Here is a 21,325-nt window from a genome sequence, read left to right as displayed (position 1 = left end):
TAAAAAGTTTCTGCACAGCAAAAGAAACCATCAACAAAACAACAAGAAAGCCCACTGCATGGGAGAACATATTTGCCATATTTCAGATAAGGGCTTAATCTCCAACATTTATAAGAACATATTTCAGATAAGGGTTTAATCTCCAACATTTACAGGGAACTCATACAACTTAACAAAAGGAAGATAAACAATCCAATAAAAAAAAATGGGCAAAGGACCTAAATAGACACTTTTCGAGAGAAGACATACACAAGGCCCATAGACATGAAAACATGCTCAAAGTCACTAATCATCCGAGAGATGCAAATCAAAATGACAATGAGGCACCATCTCACACCTGTCAGAATGGCTATCATCAACAAATCAACAAGTGCTGGCGAGGATGTGGAGAAAAAGGAACCCTCGTGCACTGCTGGTGGGAATGCAGACTGGTGCAGCCACTGTAGAGAACAGTATGGAGTTTCCTCAAAAAGTTAAAAATGGAACTCCCATTTGACCCAGTGATCCCACTTTTAGGAATTTATCCCAAGACACCAGAAACACCAATCAGAAAGGATATATGCACCCCTATGTTCATAGCAGCACAATTTACAATAGCTAAGATTTGGAAACAGCCTAAGTGCCCATCAGCAGATGAGTGGATTAGAAAACTATGGTACATCTACACAATGGGATACTATGCTGCTGTAAAAAAGAAGGAACTTTTACTATTTGCAACAGCATGTATGGAACTGGAGAGCATTATGCTAAGCTAAATAAGCCAGTCAGAGAAAGATAAATATCACATGATCTCACTCATATGTGGGATATAATGATCAACAATTTGATGAACAAGAATAGATCCAGAGACAAATGGCAGGGGAGAGGGGTTAGAGAGCAACCAAAGGACTTGTATGCATGCATATTAGCATAGCCAATGGACACAGACACTGAGGCGGTGGGGGCTTACCTGGGGTGGGAATGGCTGGGGAAGGGGGGTATCAATGGGGAGGGCGGGGTTTAGAGACATATGTAAAACTTTAGACAATAAAATATATATAGCCCTAACTGGTTTGGCTCAGTGGATAGAGCATCAGCCTGCGGACTCGAGGGTCCCAGGTTCGATTCCAGTCAAGGGCATGTACCTTGGTTGCAGGCACAACCCCAGTAGGGAGTGTGCAAGAGGCAGCTGAATCGATGTTTCTCCCTCATCGATGTTTCTAACTCTCTATCCCTCTCCTTTCCTCTCTGTAAAAAATCAATAAAATATATTTTTTAAATAAAAAATAAAAATAAAATTATATATATATATATACTTCAGAGGTAGTCAGAAACTTGTATTTCCAACTGTTTACAAGGAACTTTATGATTTATTCATGTATGGGAAAATATGTCTTCGGCTCCATTAGTCATTTCTCATTATATTCTATGACAAGAAAGGGTACACTTCTCTTCCCTTATTGGGGATAAACGGTGACTGGTGAGGGGAAGAAGCTGCCTGCGGCAAAAGCAGCCCGTAGGACCCGAACAACTAAGGGGAAGAACCAGGAGTGGTCCCTGAGCCTCGGAGCTGTGTAATGAGCCTCTCTGGCTCCCACAGCTAGCTCCTCAGAGCTCTGCATAAAACTAGTCGACTCAAATCAGGAAAACAAATCACTCACAAATCCCATTCGGGAACTAACACCCGGAGGGGCGCAGCTTGGGCAAGAGCACTCACTTTCTTTGCGGACTTCCTCCAGCGTAGCAGTAAGCTCTTCCTTTAAAACAGTGGCTTCCTGGGCGATCTTCTCTCCCTTGTCTAATAAGTTCGCAGTTGCTTCCTCCACAGAAGCTAGAAGAACTCTGGCTCTTTTGGAACATCCTTTCTTCCTGGTAGAAGGATTCTGGGGACAATTTACAAGTGTAGTCACCTGAAATGGAAAAAAATACAAGTCACTCATTAGACAAATTGTGAGGAGAACACAGCCCTGGGGTTTCATAGCCCAGAACGAAAGGAAGTGTAATCCAGGAACTGGAAGTGCAGCACAGAAACATGGAGCAGTGCTATTGGTACGCCCCCAAAGGTCAAGGCACCAGGAAGAACATGATCAACCAGCACAGAGCTCCCGGGTCATGGTAGGCAGGAGCGCAGAGAGGGAGGAGATGGAGGGCCCTAGAGATTGAGTCTCATCAAGTTTTACCACTAGGACAATGTTTTAGAAGATCATCTGTGTGTGTACCTGTGTGTTGTTTTAATTAAAGAAACTCCCCATGGAAAAAAAAAGGATAGAGGACCTTGATAAAGCAGTCAAAAATGAGAAAAAATTGAAAACGATATATCTCAAAAATATCAAATAATTATAAAATAAAATGTATATCACTGTGTAGCCAGCAGGAGTCTATTTAGGCTGAGAATAGAGGTTACTGATATTAGAGGGGTCGGAACCACTCTGTAACATATGAAGAAGTGGTGACCTCAGTAGAACAAAATCCAAATCCTTACCGTCACCTACATTTCTGGCCCTTTGTAACCTCTCTTACCTGTCTCTACACACCCCTGTAACTCAGCTGGCCACTCAAAGTCCCCTAACAAGAGGCCTTCCTGACTACCCCCACCATCTGTCCCTTCACCCTACTTTATAGTTCTTCAAAACACTTATAGGACCTGATATTTTCCACTTGTTTACCTGCTTATGGCATGCTTCCAATACTCAAATGTAAACTCCATGAAAGCAGGAAATGTATTTTGTTCTCCAGCATGCAGAACAATGTACAAAGTAGGTGTTCAATAAATATTATATAAATGGATGAATTAATGCAGTGGTTGAAAAGAGGTCCTTTTAAATGTCTATATTTTGAATTGCCTGAATATGTTAATAATGAACACAATACTTTTGAAAAGGTTTAAAATAAGAATAAACTCATAATGAGAGCATTGTTTAAGAGATAGAAATTAAGCATTTATACTTGGAACAAAACCTCATACAACATTGCATTGTGGAAAATATCAATTTCTTAATTAAATGTTGGAGCCCAATAACAAAATTTGGTTAGCATTTCCATGTGCAGAGCCTGAAGGTCACCATCATAGAGGACGGAAAACAACCTTGAACCTAGTATTTAAAAGAGAAGAGCCGAAATTCCAGTTGAAAGCTCAACTCCTGCTTGTCATCAAATAGCCAAAGCTTACAATAGACAGCCCCTGAGGATTTTGCTCATTTATGGAGCATTCAACATTTGTTTAGTTAGATATCTGAACCCAGTTTTTTAGTTAGGAACTAAGAAAGAACTTGCAAGCTATAAGGAAATGCGTGGATGAAAATAATTTTGTCTGCCCTTTTATCCTCCTGTCCAACATACCCTCTGCTTTTTTTGTTTGTTTGTTTTTGTTTGGTTTTTTTAAAATATATTTTTATTTATTTCAGAGAAGAAGGGAGAGGGAGAGAGAGAAAGAAACATCACTGATGAGAGAGAATCATTGATCGGCTGCCTCCTGCACGCCCCCGACTGGGGGATCAAGCCCGCAACCTGGGCATGTGCCCTTGACCGGAATCAAACCTGGGACTCTTCAGTCTACAGGCCAACGCTCTATCCACTGAGCCTAACTGGCTAGGGCCATACCCTCTGTTTTATTCTAACTTGCTTTATCCCCAGGTTCATAACCCAGAGTGGAATGCCTTGCAGCAAAAGCCTTTGTCCCCTCTTCTGGGAAGTGAGAACAGTCCTGTTATCCTGTAAGATCATGTGAAGGTTAAATAATGGAAAATGTTTTGTAAAATGCATAACATGATACAGATATTGGTTAGCATTTAATGTGTATTTTCTAGTCCATTCCCCACATTGATAGAGAAAATATGCTCTGGGGTCCTTGTCAAAGGTGTTCTCTCTGGGTCTAACCTTATCTTGCTCTTGAGGTTCCCTGTGCTGAATGTGATGAAGGCAGTTAATAAAGCACATTCTATATGCTTTACAAGCAGCCAATAGGACACGTGTCTCTATCATGCATTACATAAAGATGATAATAAGCCTGATTTATTACATGGGTTTTCACATAGTGCAAAAAGCAAATATCTCACTATTATCAGTCTAATTTATATATCAAGAGTTAAAAGATACTTGCCCAGATTAAGACATATTATAGCACCTAGTTTAAAACCTTTGTTTAAAATGAAGAATAAGTATCATTGTCTGAAATGTTCCTTCAGAATGTATTTTAAGTGCCACAATTCATGATGCTTCCCACTGAACATTCCTCTATTATTGTTCTGATCCTCCATGCGCCAAATGTTTGAGCTTTGAAATTAAAATGAGCATTCCTGAAATGCTTTGTTCCTTATAATAAATGCCAGAGAAGAAAGAAATGTGAAAAGAACATTGTATAACAACACTGTGCTCCCATCAAAAAAAAAAAAAATGCAATTGCAATTGCAACTCGCAAGTTATTCACTTTTATAAATCATTTATGTCTGTCTTCTTTTAAAATGCTCCAATATGGTTATTTATTATTGATAAAACTAAAGTCAAGTGATGGTTTCAATGATTCCTTTTAGTTCAAAAGTAAACATGGCTTGGTAATCCTGGGAGGGAGGGGTTACAAACAAAGCTAAACCTTTTTTTTAACCCCAACTCCCCTATAGAATCTAAGGCAGGGGTCCTCAAACTTTTTAAACAGGGGGCCAGTTCACTGTCCCTCAGACCGTTGGAGGGCCGGACTATAGTTTAAAAAAAAACTATGAACAACTTCCTATGCACACTGCACATATCTTATTTTGAAGTAAAAAAACAAAACGGCAAAAACACCCGCATGTGGCCCTCGGGCCGTAGTTTGAGGACGCCTGATCTAAGGACTCCTGTCACTCATATAACAGATGATTCTCACCAAGGGTTGAGGGGTGCTATCTTAGCTGAAAGTCTCTCATTTCTTGAGGGAATACCAACAACCAGTAAAAATAGCTTTCAAGTCATTCTGTAAAATAATTCTGTTTCTTTTTCAGTATAAAATCAGTGACATTTTTATAAGAACACAAAAACTTTAGTTGGAATTTACAGCAAAGATTGTTCTTATGTAGGGTCCAAGCCCATCTTGCTAACCTTTCTTTTTGTCACTGATCCACAACCCTCCCCACCCCTCCTTCTCATACCTTAGCCACCGCTCTCAAATGGGAAATCTTCAACACCAGGCTTGCAGCTCTTAAAGAACTTGGATTTTCTCATTTTCCTCAGTCTGTAAGTCTGTGCTAGGCCACAGACACACCTTCACGATAAATACGTGTATGAGTTCCTCACTGAAATGGTTCTAAATTAGAGATTTCAAGTACTATGAAAAGGAGTTCCCTACTTTCTTAATTCTGCATGTTGAGAATTCCATAAAACCAGGTATATGTTTAATCATATATAATACTTATGTATTCAAACTTAGAGGTCCAAAAAAAGGGTGTCCTAACCTTTCCTCATTCAAGTGTGCTCTGGATGATCCAAGGAAATAGAGAGTTAAATCGCTGTGCTTAGTGAGCCAAGCCATCAACTATCATGCAGAGCCGCACGTGCACACAGGAGCTTTTCATACGCTGCATCAGTGCACCCGTGCTTCAGCACCTCAGACTAAAGTCAGCTTCGTGGAAAGTCTTCTCTATGCCAACTTGGTAACACATTTATATTTATATGTTCTTTCCCAATCTAACTCATTCTTTTGGGGGGTGGGAGAGGAGAGAAGAGAGAGAAAGAGTGAGAAAAATTGATGAGAGAAACATCGATCAGTTGCCTCTTACACATGGCCCAACTGGGGATGAAATCCGCAAGCTGGGTATGTGCCCTCATTGGGAAATGAACCCGCAACCTTTTGGTGTACAGGACGATACTCCAACCAACTGAACCACACCAGCCAAGGCTAACTACTGCTTTCATTAATTCTAGTTATCATCTTAGTAAAAAAAATAAAAGCCATTTGTTTATTAGCCAAAACACTTTGAATTTTACCTTCCTCCAATAGCAAACAAAAACCTTCAGGGCTACTTTTACTTCCTTGAGTTAATTTTAATGTGTGATATGAAATATAAGATATTTAAGCAATGTTAATTAGCTAAAACTTCAGAGTTTTGGAAGAAATTTAAAGGATAGGAAAATAAAATTGTCTATAGATAAGTAAAACCATCGATCCCTTTAAAGTTAAAGGTATTACCTAATTTTTTGTTGGGAGTGAGTCCCTTCAAATCACTGACAATTTCAACTGTTCTTAAAAGCAACCTATTGTATTAAAAAAGTATTAAGGGAGAATGAAGTGTTGGGAACCCAGCAAATGCATGGGTTAACATTTAACATTCCCCCAAAACCAACTATAATCTTCAGTTAGCATTCGCCACTCTCCAAAACCAACTATAATCTCCTTTTATTTCGTCTCACACCAATAACCATTTATCCAGCACATATAGAAAATAAAGATGAGTAAGCTCCCGTACGGAAAAAGAGATACAACCAGCTGCAATATAAAAGGCAAAATGATAACTGCTTACACTTATACGCACAAAGAGAGTCCTGCAGTGATTGCAGACATTCACAAGGATTAAGGAGGGCTTCCGAGAACAGCCTTTAAGGACAGTTTCTGCCAGGAGAGATTGAGGAGGTGAGCCAGGTGAATTGAACCGTGTGCACAGGGACAAAGATGAAAATTACTTTTTTCTGAGAACAGCAGATCGTCAAGTGTGGCAAACTGTGGAGTAAAAGCAGGGATTTGGGCATGAAGGAAGGTTAGGAAGTAGGCTATCGCTTGAATACGAAGTGTCAAAGATGAAGGAAGGAGTTAATGTTTCATGCAGTAGGTGGCCGACACTTCACATAGCGTGCCCAGAGGGGAAGCCTTCTTTTACCAACCTGCCTCTCCTCTGTCAGTGATTCCTACCTGAGGAACTGACATATCTAACCTGAGGCAGAATCCCAGGGGTCCTGAATCTGCTCCCTCTCATCATCCTCTATGCGTCCTTTGCATTGCCTCTGTAAGAAGCTTTCCTTTCTGCCAGCTCCTCTCCAGCACACAGCCATTGCTTCCCATGGCTGCTTCCTGGACTGTCACCCATATTCTCTCCAACCCATGCTCCATGACACAGACACAGGGGGCCTCATGAAGCCTCAACCTCAGCTCCATCCTCCACTCTATTGTTATGAAAATTATATGCATGGATTCTGACTGTCATCCTCTACACTCATCCCACACTCCCATTAGAGCCATCTCTCTTCGGTGCTAATGGGACACACTTGCACAGCTCAAAGCCCTCCAATGGCTCCCTGCTGCCTACCAGATAACATCTAAAGCATGGTTTATGAGGCAATTTAGGCTCTCACTTCTGACTAAATTTTCAATCTCATCTTCCATTCAGAGTTAGACCACAAACAACTTGTTAAGCCCAGGACAGGAAATGTTTGGCAACCTTGACCTAAAACACAGCTCCCTCCCCACACCGCCCTTATATGTACCTCTCATACCCTCAGTGTTTTGTAATTAGCTATTAACATGCTGCCTCCCCATCTTTACCATGAACTCCATAAGGTCCAGGGCTGGACTCGTCCTGAAAACCCAAAGCTAGCATACTATCTATATATATAAAAGGCTAAGCAACCATCGCATCCGAAACAACCAAACGGATGACTGAACAGGTTGCGTGGGACAACCAGGCCGGCAGGGGGTTAGTGAGGGACGACCAAATGACTGAGCAGCAGGCTGCATCGGGCTACCAGGCCCACAGGGGGCAGGGGGGGGGCAGTTGGGGGCAACCAGACCAGCGGGGGGTGGGGGGGGCAGTGAGGGGCAACCAGGTTGGCAGGGGAGGGCAGTTGGGGGTGACCACGCTGGCAGGGGGTGCAGTAATGGGTGACCAGGCCAGCAGGGGGTAAGGGGGGCAGTTGGCAGCAACTATGCCTGCAGGGGGGACAGTTGGGGGTGACCAGGCCAGCAGGAGGGGCAGTTAGGTGCAATCAGGCAGGCAGGCAGGTGAGCAGTTAGGAACCAGTGGTCCCAGATTGTGAGAGAGATGTCCAACTGCCAGATCGGGCCTAAACCAGCAGTCGGACATCCCCCGAGGGGTCCCAGATTGGAGAGGGTGCAGGCTGGGCTGAAGAGGCCCCCCTCCCCGTGCATGAATTTCGTGCACCAGGCCCCTAGTAAATAATAAATAGTGGTTGACTTAATGAAAAGATGAATGAAATTCTAGACCAAGCATGTCAAACTCACGGCTGGTGGGCCACATAGTGAGGCATGCTTGTTCTAGATGTTAGAAACCTTAAACCTGTGGTCAGCAAACTGCGGCTCACGAGCCACATGAGGCTCTTTGGCCCCTTGAGTGTGGCTCTTCCACAAAATACCACAGTCTGAGCGAGTTTATTTTGAAGAAGTGGCGTTAGAAGTTTTAAGTTTTAAAAATTTGGCTCTCAAAAGAAATTTCAATCATTGTACTGTTGATATTTGGCTCTGTTGACTAATGAGTTTGCCAACCACTGCCTTAAACCAAGAGCCACAATGTTGAGTGATTTGTACACAGTTACAAAGAGAGCTAGTAGCTAAGCCAAAATTAAAATTTAAGTTTAGTGACAGCACATGGTAGTTTCCATCCAAAGGAATTTCTTAAAGTAAGAGATTCTATCACTTCCCATGTGTGGTGTCATGGAAAAGCATATTTTTATAAATTCTCAATAAACAAGTCACCATTTGTACAGCTTTTTTTTTTAAATATATTTTTATTGATTTCAGAGAGGAAAGGAGAGGGAGAGAGAGAAACATCAATGATGAGAGCGAATCATTGATCGGCTGCCTCCTGCACGCCCCCTACTGGGGATTGAGCCTGCAACTTGGGCATGTGCCCTTGACCGGAATCAAACCTGGGACCCTTCAGTCCGCAGGCTGACGCTCTATCCACTGAGCCAAACCAGCAAGGGCCATTTGTATAGCTTTTTAAAGTGTGATCAGTTCAAAGTGATCTAAAATCAAGTATAGTTATATTCTTTTGAATTTTTTATTTGAAATATTTACATATTTAGGGAAAAAAGACAGGTTACATAGTTCATTTTCAAACTATAAATAAAAAGAGCAGGCACACAATTTTTACGACTCATTTTCCTTTTTTTTAAGCTGGGTATTAGGGCTGTCATAAAGTACCACAGAGTGGGTGGCTTAAACCACACAAATTTACTTCCTCACAGTTCTGAAGGCCAGAAGTCCAAAAACCAAGGTGTGAGCAGGGCCTGAGGCCTCTCTCAGTGGTTTGCAGAAAGCCACCCCCTCGGTCGGAAACAGCCTTTTACTTGTGTGCAGCGTCCTGACGTCTCTCTCTGTCCTAATCTCCCCTCATAAGGACACCAGTCATTCGGATTAAGGGTCCACCCTAATGCCCCACTTTAACTCAATTCCCTCTTTAAAGGTTCCGTTTTGAAACGCTTCACATTCTGAGGTGCGGAGGGCTTCAACGTGTGACTGGGAAAGGGGAGCCAGTCAGCCTACAGCAATCCTCACCTCAAATGACATGAGAAATATATTCAAAAATCACTTCTTTTTACTATAATGTAGGGGTTTGCTTATTTATTAGATTAACCACCACTGCCAACACAAGCTGCTCCTTGGAACTATTGAGGGATAATAACAAAGCACATGTAGATCCCTCCCCAAATCTACCAGCTCCCTGGGCCACGCAGATGGCCTAACAAAGCAAAGAGATTTACATGTCAAACACATACACAGCTGTAGCTAAAATGTTCTAATCCAGGAAGTACACTTATCCTGGAAAAAAAACAGGAACTCAAACACAGCTAGGAAAAGACCACAAGTTGAGACTAGTACCAAGTATTAGTTTCTTCCAGTTTTTATTTAGCTGCTTACCACCCAGAAACAAACAAAATAACAGCATTGGACTCCACCATTCATGTATTCAACAAAGATAGCTGGTGCACCTGCACTGTGCCAGGAGGGTATGGCAGGGAGCCTCAATACACAGGCAGGACAGAATAGCCACGGACATAAGTCGTTCCGTAACACAATAGCGGGTATTAACAGGTGCTGTGAAGAGAGTAAAGAAGGGTACGGGAATAGATGAGTGATGGGGAAGGGCTAGTTTAGATTTGGTGTCAGGGAAGACATCTCTGACTGGATAACAAGGACCCCAAGGAAGGAGAGGAGTAAGGTATTTAATATCTGGGGGGGAAACTCCACACAAAGGAAACAGCAAGGGCAAAGTCCCCATCACAGGAGTTTGACGGGTGTGTTCCGGAAGCAGCGGGAAGACCAGCAGGCCTCCTGCAGTGAGGAGAGAGCATGAGAGATGAGGTCAGGCTGGCATCCAGGCACCAAACTGTGCAGGCCTTGTCCATCACCACCAACAATCTCCATTCTGTTCTCGGGACTGGGAACCATTGCTGGTTTTAGAACAGGAAAGTAACCTGATCTGACCTACAATGTAACAGGATCGTTCTGGCTGCTCTGAGAGATAGGCTGGGGGTTGGCCAGAGATGAGGCAGAGGGTGAGAAATCAAAGAATGGAAAGCAGTTGGGAGGCTGTTTCAGTAGCCCAAGTGGAGAGCAGGCTGGCTTATTCCAGGAAGTGGCCGAGTTGTTGAGAAGTGGCAGAATTCTGGTAATTCTGAAGTGAGTCAACGGGGCTTGCTGACAGATTGGACATCAGTTATGAAAGAAATAGGGAATCCAGGGTGATGGTATGGTATCTGGCCTGACAGTGGGTGTATGGAGGTAATATTTACTTAAGGAGATATGAGGAGGGAGGGGAATCAAGAGTTGAGCTTCAGGCATGTTAAGTTTGCCTATTAGAGTTGCTAAATTGGAGACTAGTAGACAAGTCTGGAGTTGAAAGAGGTAAATGCTGGAGATATGTTTCTTTCTTTTTTTTGTTGTTTTGTTTTGTTTGTTAATCCTCACCCTATGACATGTTTCCATTGATTTTTTAGAGAGAGTGGAAGGGCGGGGGAAAGACAGAAACATCAATGTGAGAGAGACACACTGATTGGTTGCGCCCCCAACTAGGGCCTGGGATCCAGGCTGCAACCAAGGTAGGTGCCCTTCACTGGAATCGAACCAGGACCCTTCAGTCCAAGAGCCAACGCTCTATCCACTGAGCCAAACCAGCCAGGGCAAGATACGTTTCTTATAACTTACATTTTCATTTTAATTATATGCATATTCCTAAAAACAAAGTTTAGCTAAAGAAGTTACAGGACTGAGCTTTAGGCACCCCAATATTTAGAGGTTGTATTTCTCAAGAAATTCAACCATGAACCTATTCATCCTAGGATATGTGGCTTTTGCCATTTCAAATATAACTACTACTTATGCTCGTTTTATACAGAGCAAAAATTCAGAGACAAATGCAGTCATCAGTAAAATATGCAATATTAATCATACAGTCTCCTTTACAAATTTTTCCAAAAGTGCAGTGAAAAACTATCAAGATACTGAATTAAGCAAACTAAGGAGAAATTATATCCATGCTGCTATTTATACCTAAATCAAGCATTAATGATTCTGGTGAATCAATAATCAATTATTTATGGTAGAGTAGTGATTCAAAGAAATGCTGAGCAAGAAAAAGCAGAAAGACAATTATTTTCTATCAATAACCATTGACTTCTTGAAGAAAACAAAATAAGAAGTGAAAAATCACCCTAGCTGGTTTAGCCCAGTGGAGAGAGTGTCAGCCTGCGGACTGAAGGGTCCCAGGTTCAATTCCAGTCAAGGGCACATGCCAAGGTTGCAGGCTTGATCCTCAGTAGGGGGTGTGCAGGAGATGGCTGATCAATGATTCTCTCTCATCATTTATTTCTATCTCTCTCTCTCCCTCTCCCTTCCTCTCTGAAATCAATAAAAATATTTTTTAAAATGAAATCAATAATTTTTAAAAAATGTGAAAAATCTAATCAAGCCAAAACTGGCCCTAAAATAAAGAATGGGTTACCTCACAGTTTAGACATGTTCACATGGTTCAATCAGCCAGCATTCCACTTCCAACATGATTGATGGTGGGATATGGTTATGACCACTAATTCTGTGTTCCAGCTTTGTATAATAATCATTTATAACCCTATCAACTATAAAATTGAATCAACTATGCCAATATGTTTTGTCAACACAAACTACTGAAGCTTTATCTGCCTTTTACTCCCACTACCTGTTGCCATAGTCCCTTTTTTCACATCTACCCTAAACCAGACTTTTTTTTCTTTCTCTTCTAACAAAAAAACTCATTTTTCTTGAAGATGTCCATAATCACCTGCTCATCATGCATGAGCAAGAAGTAAGAGGTGTTAAGCAAGAAAGACCACAGGAGATAGTGATTAGATTTGCAGGGCTCTATGGTCAAGATCTTAGAGCAACACACAAGTGGTTTGAACAGTCCATCAGTGATTTAAATGTTGATGCTTAGCCCGGCTGGTGTAGCTCAGTGGTTGAGCATCAAGTGTTGAGCTAGGAACCAAGAAGTCACTAGTTTGATTCCGGGCCCAGGTTGCGGGCTCAGCTGATCGAAGAAGTTCTTCTCTCATCGATGTTTCTCTTTCTTTCTCTCTCTCTCTTTCTCTTTCTCTCTCTGAAAATTAATAAAAACATATTTTAAATATTGATACTGTTTAAAATTGATTTGTGTCCACTTCATTTGTCAGCATTGTCTCTAAGAGTCAACAAAGCCATTTTTGCCTCATTAATTGATGAGAATTATATACTGAGTGGCCAGATTATTATGATCTCTGAATGCATAATAATCTGGCCACTCAGTATACATATATATATTAGAGGCCCGGTGCATGAATTCGTGCATGGGTGGGGTCCGGCAAGCCTGGCCAGGGGGAGGGGACATGGGTGGTTGGCCGGCCTGCCTGCTGGTCGAACTCCTGGTCGAGGGGACAATTTACATATTAGCCTTTTATTATATAGGATATATACTGAGTGGCCAGATTATTATGCGTTCAGAGATCATAATAATCTGGCTACTCAGGGTACATCAGTTACCATTTTGAATCCTTTTGGCCAGTGCCTGACCTTTGATGCCCTAAATCTCTCCTTCAAAACATCAGGATATTACCATAGTCACTTAATTCTAAAACACCATGATTTATAACATATACCAACTTAACCACTTTTTAGAACGTAAATGTGGATGATATTTGGCAATATTGAACTTTCTGTATCCAAGGCTGCACCATGAGGCCTTGGAGAGAGCCAGTTTTGAAAGTCAAAGATACTATTGAGCTTCTTTGAATTTCAAAGCTGGCTTTCTTCAAGTCTTAAGCAAAAAATAGTTATGAATGACATTAGAAAAAGAAAAAATCATTTTCTAGATTCTTTTAACTCCCATATAGGAAAAGTTATATCTGATAGACTGGATCATAGGGGGTTTTTTTGTTTTGTTTTGGTTAATCCTCACATGAGGATATTTTTCCATTGATTTTTAGAGAGAGTGGAAGAGAGGAGAGAGAGACAGAAACATCAATGTGAGAGAGACACATCGATTGGTTGCCTCCTGCACACACCCCAACCAGGGCCAGGAAACCTGCAACTGAAGTGCGTGCCCTTGACCAGAACTGAACCCAGAACCCTTCAGTCCGTGGGCCAACACTCTATCCACTGGGCTAAACTGGCTCAGGCTGGATCAGAGTTTTATGAAAAAGATCTGGTCAGATAGAAAAATAAAGTAGAGACTCTTGCCTCACCTAGTCCCAAGAGACTTGGAAAAAGGGGCTGATGGGTAAAAAAGATAAGATACATGTCCTTATTTCTCCTCTCAGCTTCAACCAGGTTAAGTATCTGTGTAACATGATTGAGAGAAAACACTGAAAGCAGAGGGACTTTGGTTCCATTTATCTTTGGAACCCTAGAAAAAATTACTTCATGAGCTTTCTTGCACAAATTTTGGGGTGGCCACAGTGTAATCCTGGCATCTCAGGAAAATTAGGTAGAAAAAAGTCCAGCTTAGCTTTCCAAAGCCACTCTAGATTCCCATGAGGCATGGATAAGACCCAGATCATCCTAGTATATTAAAGGTCAATCAAAATGTGACTGTTGAAGACTAGGGGGCCTGCCCTAAGCCCACCATGAAGAGTAAGTTGATCCTGTAGCAGAGGCTGAAAGGTGAACAGATATGCCAGGCACTTAACGGAGGACGTAGCTGGGACTTTGGGGTCTGAAGCACCATGAAGGGCCAAAAAGGGACTAAGGCATCCTGAGAGATCCATGGATCTTAACCAAGCTGAGAGAAAGCAGTCCTCAAATTTTATCAGGTATAGACTAGAGGTGCCCACAAGATGGCCATGCAGGGAACTGGTCACCCCTCAAAGGTCACCAGTCCTGAGAGCATCCCAGACCAGCCACTCAGATCCTAAAGAACTATCTCCCATCCCCATGAGGTCACATAAGCAACAACCCGTACTATGAGTTTCTGATCATTTTATCTAAAGAGAAGGGATTATTTCCTTTGCTGACTCATACCAGTTACCACTCTTATTGGTTGAAATATAAGGCATTTATCCCAATTTCCAGGGGGTGGGAGCTTTGAAGAAGATCAGATCACTTATGGAAAATAAAGGAGCTAATAGGTAAATTTGTGATCCCCTACAAGAATCAAAAAGGAAAATTATATTAAATCTTCATATCCATTGTAAGATGCATTCTAATTTCAGAAATGTTAAACATGTAAGGCGGGGAATGTGGAAAAATGTGTCTAAATTGAAGAAATAGAATACCTTGCAAATGAGGGTTGAGAAGGCAAATTGATTCCTAATGGAAAAAACTTGCCTGTAAATCACAAACCACATTTGTTAAGCCTTAATTTGTAGAGCACTCAGTACTGTGACACCATATATCTCCAAATACATCTATAACAAGACTAAGTAACTTTCCAGAGTTAAAAATTATGTCTACATTAAAACAAACTGTGTCCTGGTCCCAAACTCCCTCAAGGAGAAACACTAGCTCTTGAAAACCTGTTGATTTCTCAGGTCATGCTTCCTGTTGCCCCTAAGGCAGTGGTCGGCAAGCTCATTAGGCAACAGAGCCAAATATCAACAGTACACAACGATTGAAATTTCTTTTGAGAGCCGAAAACCGACTTCTGCGCATGGGCCACGGAGTTTCAATCGCACTGTACGTTTCAATCGCACAGATATTTTGTGGAAGAGCCACACTCAAGGGGCCAAAGAGCCGCGTGTGGCTCGAGAGCCGCAGTTTGCGGACCACTGCCCTAAGGCATTTCTGAGAAAAACAGAATCACTTGATGTAAGACTGACCACAGGCTGGGAGAGGGGAGGAAGTAGGTCTGGCTAGGTGACAGTCCGGTGTGGGAGAGTCAGAACCTCCTAAGAAGAATGTACAGGTCCCGCCCAACAATCACCTTTGGGCATCCCCCTCAAGGACCCAGTTGCAGAGCAACAATATGAATATCAGAGTTCGAAAATTCCAGATGACTTCACCACTCCAGCACCTGCAGATGCTAAAGGGCAGTGGTTTTCACCATTGCAAATTAAAAGTTGAAATGTATAATCTCCTACACCTGTGCTTCTTCAACATTGATGTGATCCAATCACCTGGGATCTCATTAGATTTTGCTTCAGTGGGTCTAGGGTGGGGCCTGGGGACCTGCATTTTTAGGCATTTCCAAATGAGCCTGATGCTGCCAGTTTTTGGACAACGCTTTGGTGGCAGCAAGGTCCCATTCCAGTGGCTGTACAGAGTCACCTGGGAGGCTTTTAAAAAAATACTTCTAGAAATTCTGATTTAATTGGCCTTACCGTGGCCTGGGTCTCAGGACGTTTATAAGTTTCTCGAGTGGTGCCTTGTCCAGCTAAGGCTGAGAGGCACTGGTGCAGGGATTGTTCATGGAAACGTCTTCGCGGGATGTACCACACCATGACTCCAGACTGGGACATTATGACTCTCTTCCCTCACTACCACTTCCTCCACCCCAAGAAAAGCCCACCAAAACCAAGGATACCAGGTGAGTTAGGTTCCTGGACCCAATTCCAACTGGGGGGTGGGAGACTGGGGAATCCCACACCAACTAACAATTCTCGGGACACCAGCCGGGTGTCCCATAACCGGACTCAATTCTGATACTATCTACCCAAAGATAGCACCAGACTCCACAGGTTAAGTGTTCAGTCCTAGAAGGACCTCCCCGCCCCCCTCCACCTTCAGACCCCAGTCACAAGCCCAGGTTGTTAGCTGTGCTTCTGACCAAAGCCCCTCCTCAGGTTTGATTCATTTGCTAGAGCAGCTCACAAAACTCAGAAACATTTTACTTACTGGAGCACTGGTTACTATAACGCAGGAACAGCCACACGGAAGAGATGCACAGGGCAAGGCAGCCCTGCCCGAGGGCACCATCTTCCCAACGTTCCCCAAACCGGAAGCTCCCTCAACCTCGTCCTTCTGGGGTTTTATGGAGGCTTCCTTACACAGGTGTGATAATTAAACCGAGGGCCAGTGGTGATTGAACTCGACCTCCAGCCTCTCTCCCCGCCCCAGAGGTCAGGGCCTGAGACTATAAGTTCCAACCCTCCAATCACAACCAGCCCCCATCCTAGGGTGCTTTCCAAAAGTCATCTCATTAACATAACAAAAGACAACTTTACTACTCTCAACACTTAGGAAATGCCAAGGGTTTGGGGAGCTGTGAGCCAGGAATTGTGGATGAAGACATGACCAAAATACCATACTATGGGTACCAAAACCCATGAGTGCAACCTAGGACATAACCTAGTGACTAGTCCTTCTAGTAGGGGATTGCTGGGTAAGGGAGATACTCAGAACGTGAATCCAAGACCTCTCAGCTGTGGGAGTTTTCCTAGATCTGCTACTAATAATTGGGACCTAGGAGGACTATCTGAGCATATTACAGAGTCGATGCAGGAGGTTACCCCAGAAATTCCTTATAAATTTATTCCAAATGGGCACCACCCAACCTCATTTAAAAAGACATAGAAAGGCCCTAACCAATTTGGCTCAGTGGATAGAGCGTCGGCCTGCGAACTCAAGGGTCACAGGTTCGATTCCAGTCAAGGGCATGTATCTTGGTTGCGACCACATCCCCAGTAGAGGGTGTGCAGGAGGCAGCTGATCGATGTTTCTCTCTCATGGATGTTTCTAACTCTCTATCCCTCTCCCTTCCTCTCTGTAAAAAAAAAAATCAATAAAATATATTTTTAAAAAATAAATAAAAAAATAAAAAGACATAGAAGGGGCACCATTCTAGGTTAAGCCTTGAGCTGACATAACAGCGAGCACAGCGGTTCCCATGTTGTAATCACTTGGGGGCTTTTAAAATTACTGCCTGGCCCTGACCGGTTTGGCTCAGTGGATAGAGCGTCGGCCTGCGGACTGAAGGGTCTCAGGTTCGATTCCAGTCAAGGGCATGTATCTTGGTTGCAGGCACATCCCCAGTAGGGGGTGTACAGGAGGCAGCTGATTGATGTTTCTCTCTCATGGATGTTTCTAACTCTCTATCCCTCTCCCTTTCTCTCTGTAAAAATCAATAAATTATGTATTTTTTTAAAAAATAAAATAAATAAAATTACTGCCTGGAGCCCAGCTGGTATAACTCAGTGGTTGGGCATTGACGTGTGCACCAAGAAATGGCCAGTTCGATTCCCAGTCATAGCACATGCCGGGTTGCAGGCTCGATCCCCAGTAAGGTGTGCAAGAGCCAGCCGATCAATGCTTCTCTTCAATTGATCTCTCTCTCTCTCTCCCTCTCTCTAAAAAAGAAAAAAAAATCAATTTAAACTTTTTTTTTAAATCACTGCCTGGCCCTATCTGGTTTGGCTCAGGGGATAGAGCGTCAGCCTGTGGACTAAAGGTTCCCAGAATTCGATTCCAGTCAAGGGCACATGCCCAGGCTGTGGGCTCCATCCCCATTAGGGGGTGTGCAGGAGGAAACCGGTCAATGATTCTCTCTCATCATTAATGTTCCTATCTCTCTCTCCCTCTCCCTTCCTCTCTGAAGTCAATAAAAATCTATTTTTTAAAAATAAAATAAATGTACTGCCTGTCCTACTTCCAAAAATTCTGATTTAATTGGTTTCCTGTGTGGCCTGGGCTTCAGGACTGTTAAAAGCTCCCAGGTGATTTTAATGTGCAGCCAGGGTTGAAAACCACTGGACTAAAAGGATCTCAACAGTCACAGGAATCCTCCGAACTGCCTAGTTAGCACTCCTCTCCCAAGTGAGGCTTTTGTGTCTCTTACAAGGCTTGGTCACAAAATACTCCCTCATAATTTATCTCACAGGGGGCTCCCCACTGTGTATGGAATAATGCCCATTTCTTACCATTCTTTAATCAGTAAGTGTAGAGTTTATCCATGACAAAATAGTCTAGACCAGAGGTCTACAAATTAAGTACCCTGGAGCCAAATCTGACCTCTTGCTTGTTCTTGTAAATAAAGATTTATTGGAACACGGCCACATCCATTTGTTTACGTAGTGTCTATGTCTGCTTCCAAACTACAACCATAGAGTATTTGCACAGAAACCCTATGTCAAAGCTGAAACTATTTACTATCTAGACCAGAACAGAGAAAGTATGCTGGCCAATGGCCTAGAGCCATAAATTTGTCAGCTGCAGAAGTATCTCCTGAGACAAGCGGGTGTTCTCGAATAGCCCAGGGCGTTCTATGAAAGGTAGTTTCACACCTCAAGCAGTAAAAATGACCACATCGGGGAGATATGGACTATTCTATCCTCTCAGACAGCGGAACCACAATTGTTCCCTTCAATCTAGCAATTTTCCACTAAAAGGGCAAGGGGATCTGGATTTATCAATCTATACCACCTGGCTCTCTATAGAGTTAGTTTCTAAGAGAAAATGCTTGCTCTGACCGGTGTTGCTAAATGGTTAGAGCATCAGCCCGTGCACTGAAGGGGGAGTTAGATTCCTGGTCAAGGGCATGTACCTGGGTTACAGGTTCAATCTTCAGCCCTGATCGGGGCATGTGCATGAGGCAACCAATTGATGTGTCTCTCTCACATTGATGTCTGCCTCTCTCTCTCTCTCTCTCTCTCTCTCTCTCTCCCCCCTTCCATCCCTCCCTTCCACTCTCTAAAAACCAATGGAAAAAAATATCCTCAGGTAAGGATTAACCAAAAATAAAAATTGAAAAGGAGCCAGCCTGTGTGGTTCAGTAGTTGAGCATCAACCTATGAACCAGGAGGTCAGGGTTCCATTCTCTGTCAGGGCACATGCCTGGGATGCAGGCTCGGTCTCCACTGGGGGGCATGCAGGAGGCGCGGATCAATGATTCTCTCTCTCCCTATCCCTTCATCTCTGAAATTAATAAAAATATTTTTTTAAAATAAATAGAGAGAAATATCTTAATTTTATAACTAAACTAGAAGTGGCTATTTGTGGGGTTATTCTGAATTTGTGGGGAATAGATGAGCTGGGATTGAAAGATAAAGTATTAACAGAAGTGGAGTGGAGTGGGATGGTGAGAGAACCCAGAACTACAGGGCAGCAACATTGGAATGAGTAGAAAGAAAATCAGTCTGACAAAATAAAAGGTCCAGGAAGCAGGCTGAGAAGAGGTGAAGCATGTGCAGAGACTGACATCTGCCCACAGCTCATCTTCAAGGTACCAGGTTGGGGGGGGAGAAGGGGGGGCATCCCTGGTATGCTCAGCCATTCATACTCCAGCAAGACTCACACCATTTTAATCAATTAGCTACTCGTTTTCCTTACCCTTATTTTAATTTAAGAGTGGCTTCCTTCTTCTCAGCTATCTGTTTCTCAAGAAATACTATAGCCTAACAACTTCCCATGGGAGCAGTTTTCGGGCAGTAAAAGGATGCAGAAATAGAAGAATTCACTTTATTGGAATCAACTCAACTATACTGAATCACCTTAAGGTTTAAAACATTATTGAGGTAGAATTAAGTTTATTTCTTCATTCTACCATACAAATAACATCTTCATACTTACTGAGTCTTGAGCCTGTAAGTGTTTAAAAAACATTTAATTTACTAACTTTTAAGGGTACTTGTTAAGGTTAGAGTCAAAACTCCAGTGTTTGTTTATAATTTACAAGAATACTACATGTGTGTACACTTGACTTTGAGATTTCCTTGGAACCTTCAAGATTAATTCTGATATAAATTCTAGTAATCGATTAATTATCAAGGCTACACACACACACACACACACACACACACACACACACACACAAAAGAAGCTTGGAGATAAAAACCAAGGAAATTTAAGTAAATGCCATCATGCTCATTCAAACTGGCCTATTGAAATGACAGGGGGGAAAAGCACAAACAAATGAAACTTGAATCCTTTACTGAAAGAAACAAAGGAAATTATAATCTAGGAGGCTAGAGAGCCAGGGCATGCCCTCTTTAGCTACCTGAAAGTCAATCGGATCTGTCTGTAGAACAGTAGGAAATGAACCCTCTGGGCATCCAGGCATCTATATTTGCATAAATTTATATTCATGGTTGCTTTTGTTTTCTTTTTTGGTTTTCCCCCCAGCTGAAGGAGGGGAGGAAGAAACAATGTTGAGATTGGGGTGTGGCAGAGAGGTTCTGCCTGGGAGCCCGGAGGAAAGAAAAGCTTGGTGCTTGGAGGAGGAAGGATTAGCTACTCCCTCTCCAGCCACTAGGGCTGGATTGGACTCTAACGAGGAGGGGGCCCAACGAGGATGAAAGGGGTTGTTTTCCTAAGGAATGTTGTGTGACTGGAGGTGCCAGCATTGCTTCACCGGGCCCATGTGACGGAGTGAAGCACAGTTGGGAGGAGAGGCAGTCTGCCCTCTTCTGTAGCAGCCCAGTGCCTTTGCATCACCTGGAGGATTCACAGTTTTGGAGGCATTTGGGGCATGGATGGAGACCTTGCCCATTTTCAGTCTCACAATGGGCATCATTGGCAGTTACTGTCCACCATCAACAAACTGAAGCCGGGTGAAATGGAAAAGCTTGGCAGACAGACTGGTTTGGGAGCACAGGTAAGGCATACCTCCAACATTTGGGGCTCTGCAGGAAAACCTCTATTCCAGCATAACGGGGGCAGTTCCAGGAAGCCTGGATTGCTACTGCCAGCGGAAGTTCTTTTGAGCTTTCAGCCTCTGATGCCAGAGGTAGGAGGCCAGGGAATCCGATTACATAAGAAAGGCAAGCATGGCCAGTGCTCAAGGAAACTGTGAAACCCCACAGAGGCTGAAGTACAATCCTGAGCTTAAAATGTGGTTTGGAAATTGGAATAATCCATTGAAACCTTGGTGACCAGGTAATCTTATTATCCCTCAGCAGCAGCAACTTAGTGGACTTGAATTGGAAAGCTGCTTCACTGGAACTCTTCCCCACGTCTCTCCTTCTGTGCATCTTTGAGCTTTGCAGTGAT

General features: G+C 42.9%; 1 protein-coding gene across 1 annotated transcript in view; it reads right to left on the bottom strand.

The window, feature by feature from the left end:
- Positions 1 to 21,325, bottom strand: part of CTNNA3 (catenin alpha 3) — a 1,343,669-nt gene that overhangs the window by 1,299,390 nt on the left and 22,954 nt on the right. Inside the window, exon 3 of the mRNA XM_054728624.1 lies at positions 1,697 to 1,889. Coding sequence (XP_054584599.1) covers positions 1,697 to 1,889 — 193 coding nt within the window. The remainder of the gene's footprint in view (positions 1 to 1,696; positions 1,890 to 21,325) is intronic.

The sequence above is a fragment of the Eptesicus fuscus genome, chromosome 17 (assembly GCF_027574615.1).
Source record: "Eptesicus fuscus isolate TK198812 chromosome 17, DD_ASM_mEF_20220401, whole genome shotgun sequence".
NCBI classification, from domain to species: Eukaryota; Metazoa; Chordata; class Mammalia; order Chiroptera; family Vespertilionidae; genus Eptesicus; species Eptesicus fuscus.
Note: the sequence above shows the minus strand (reverse complement) of the source record. Positions and strands in the feature narration are given on the sequence as shown.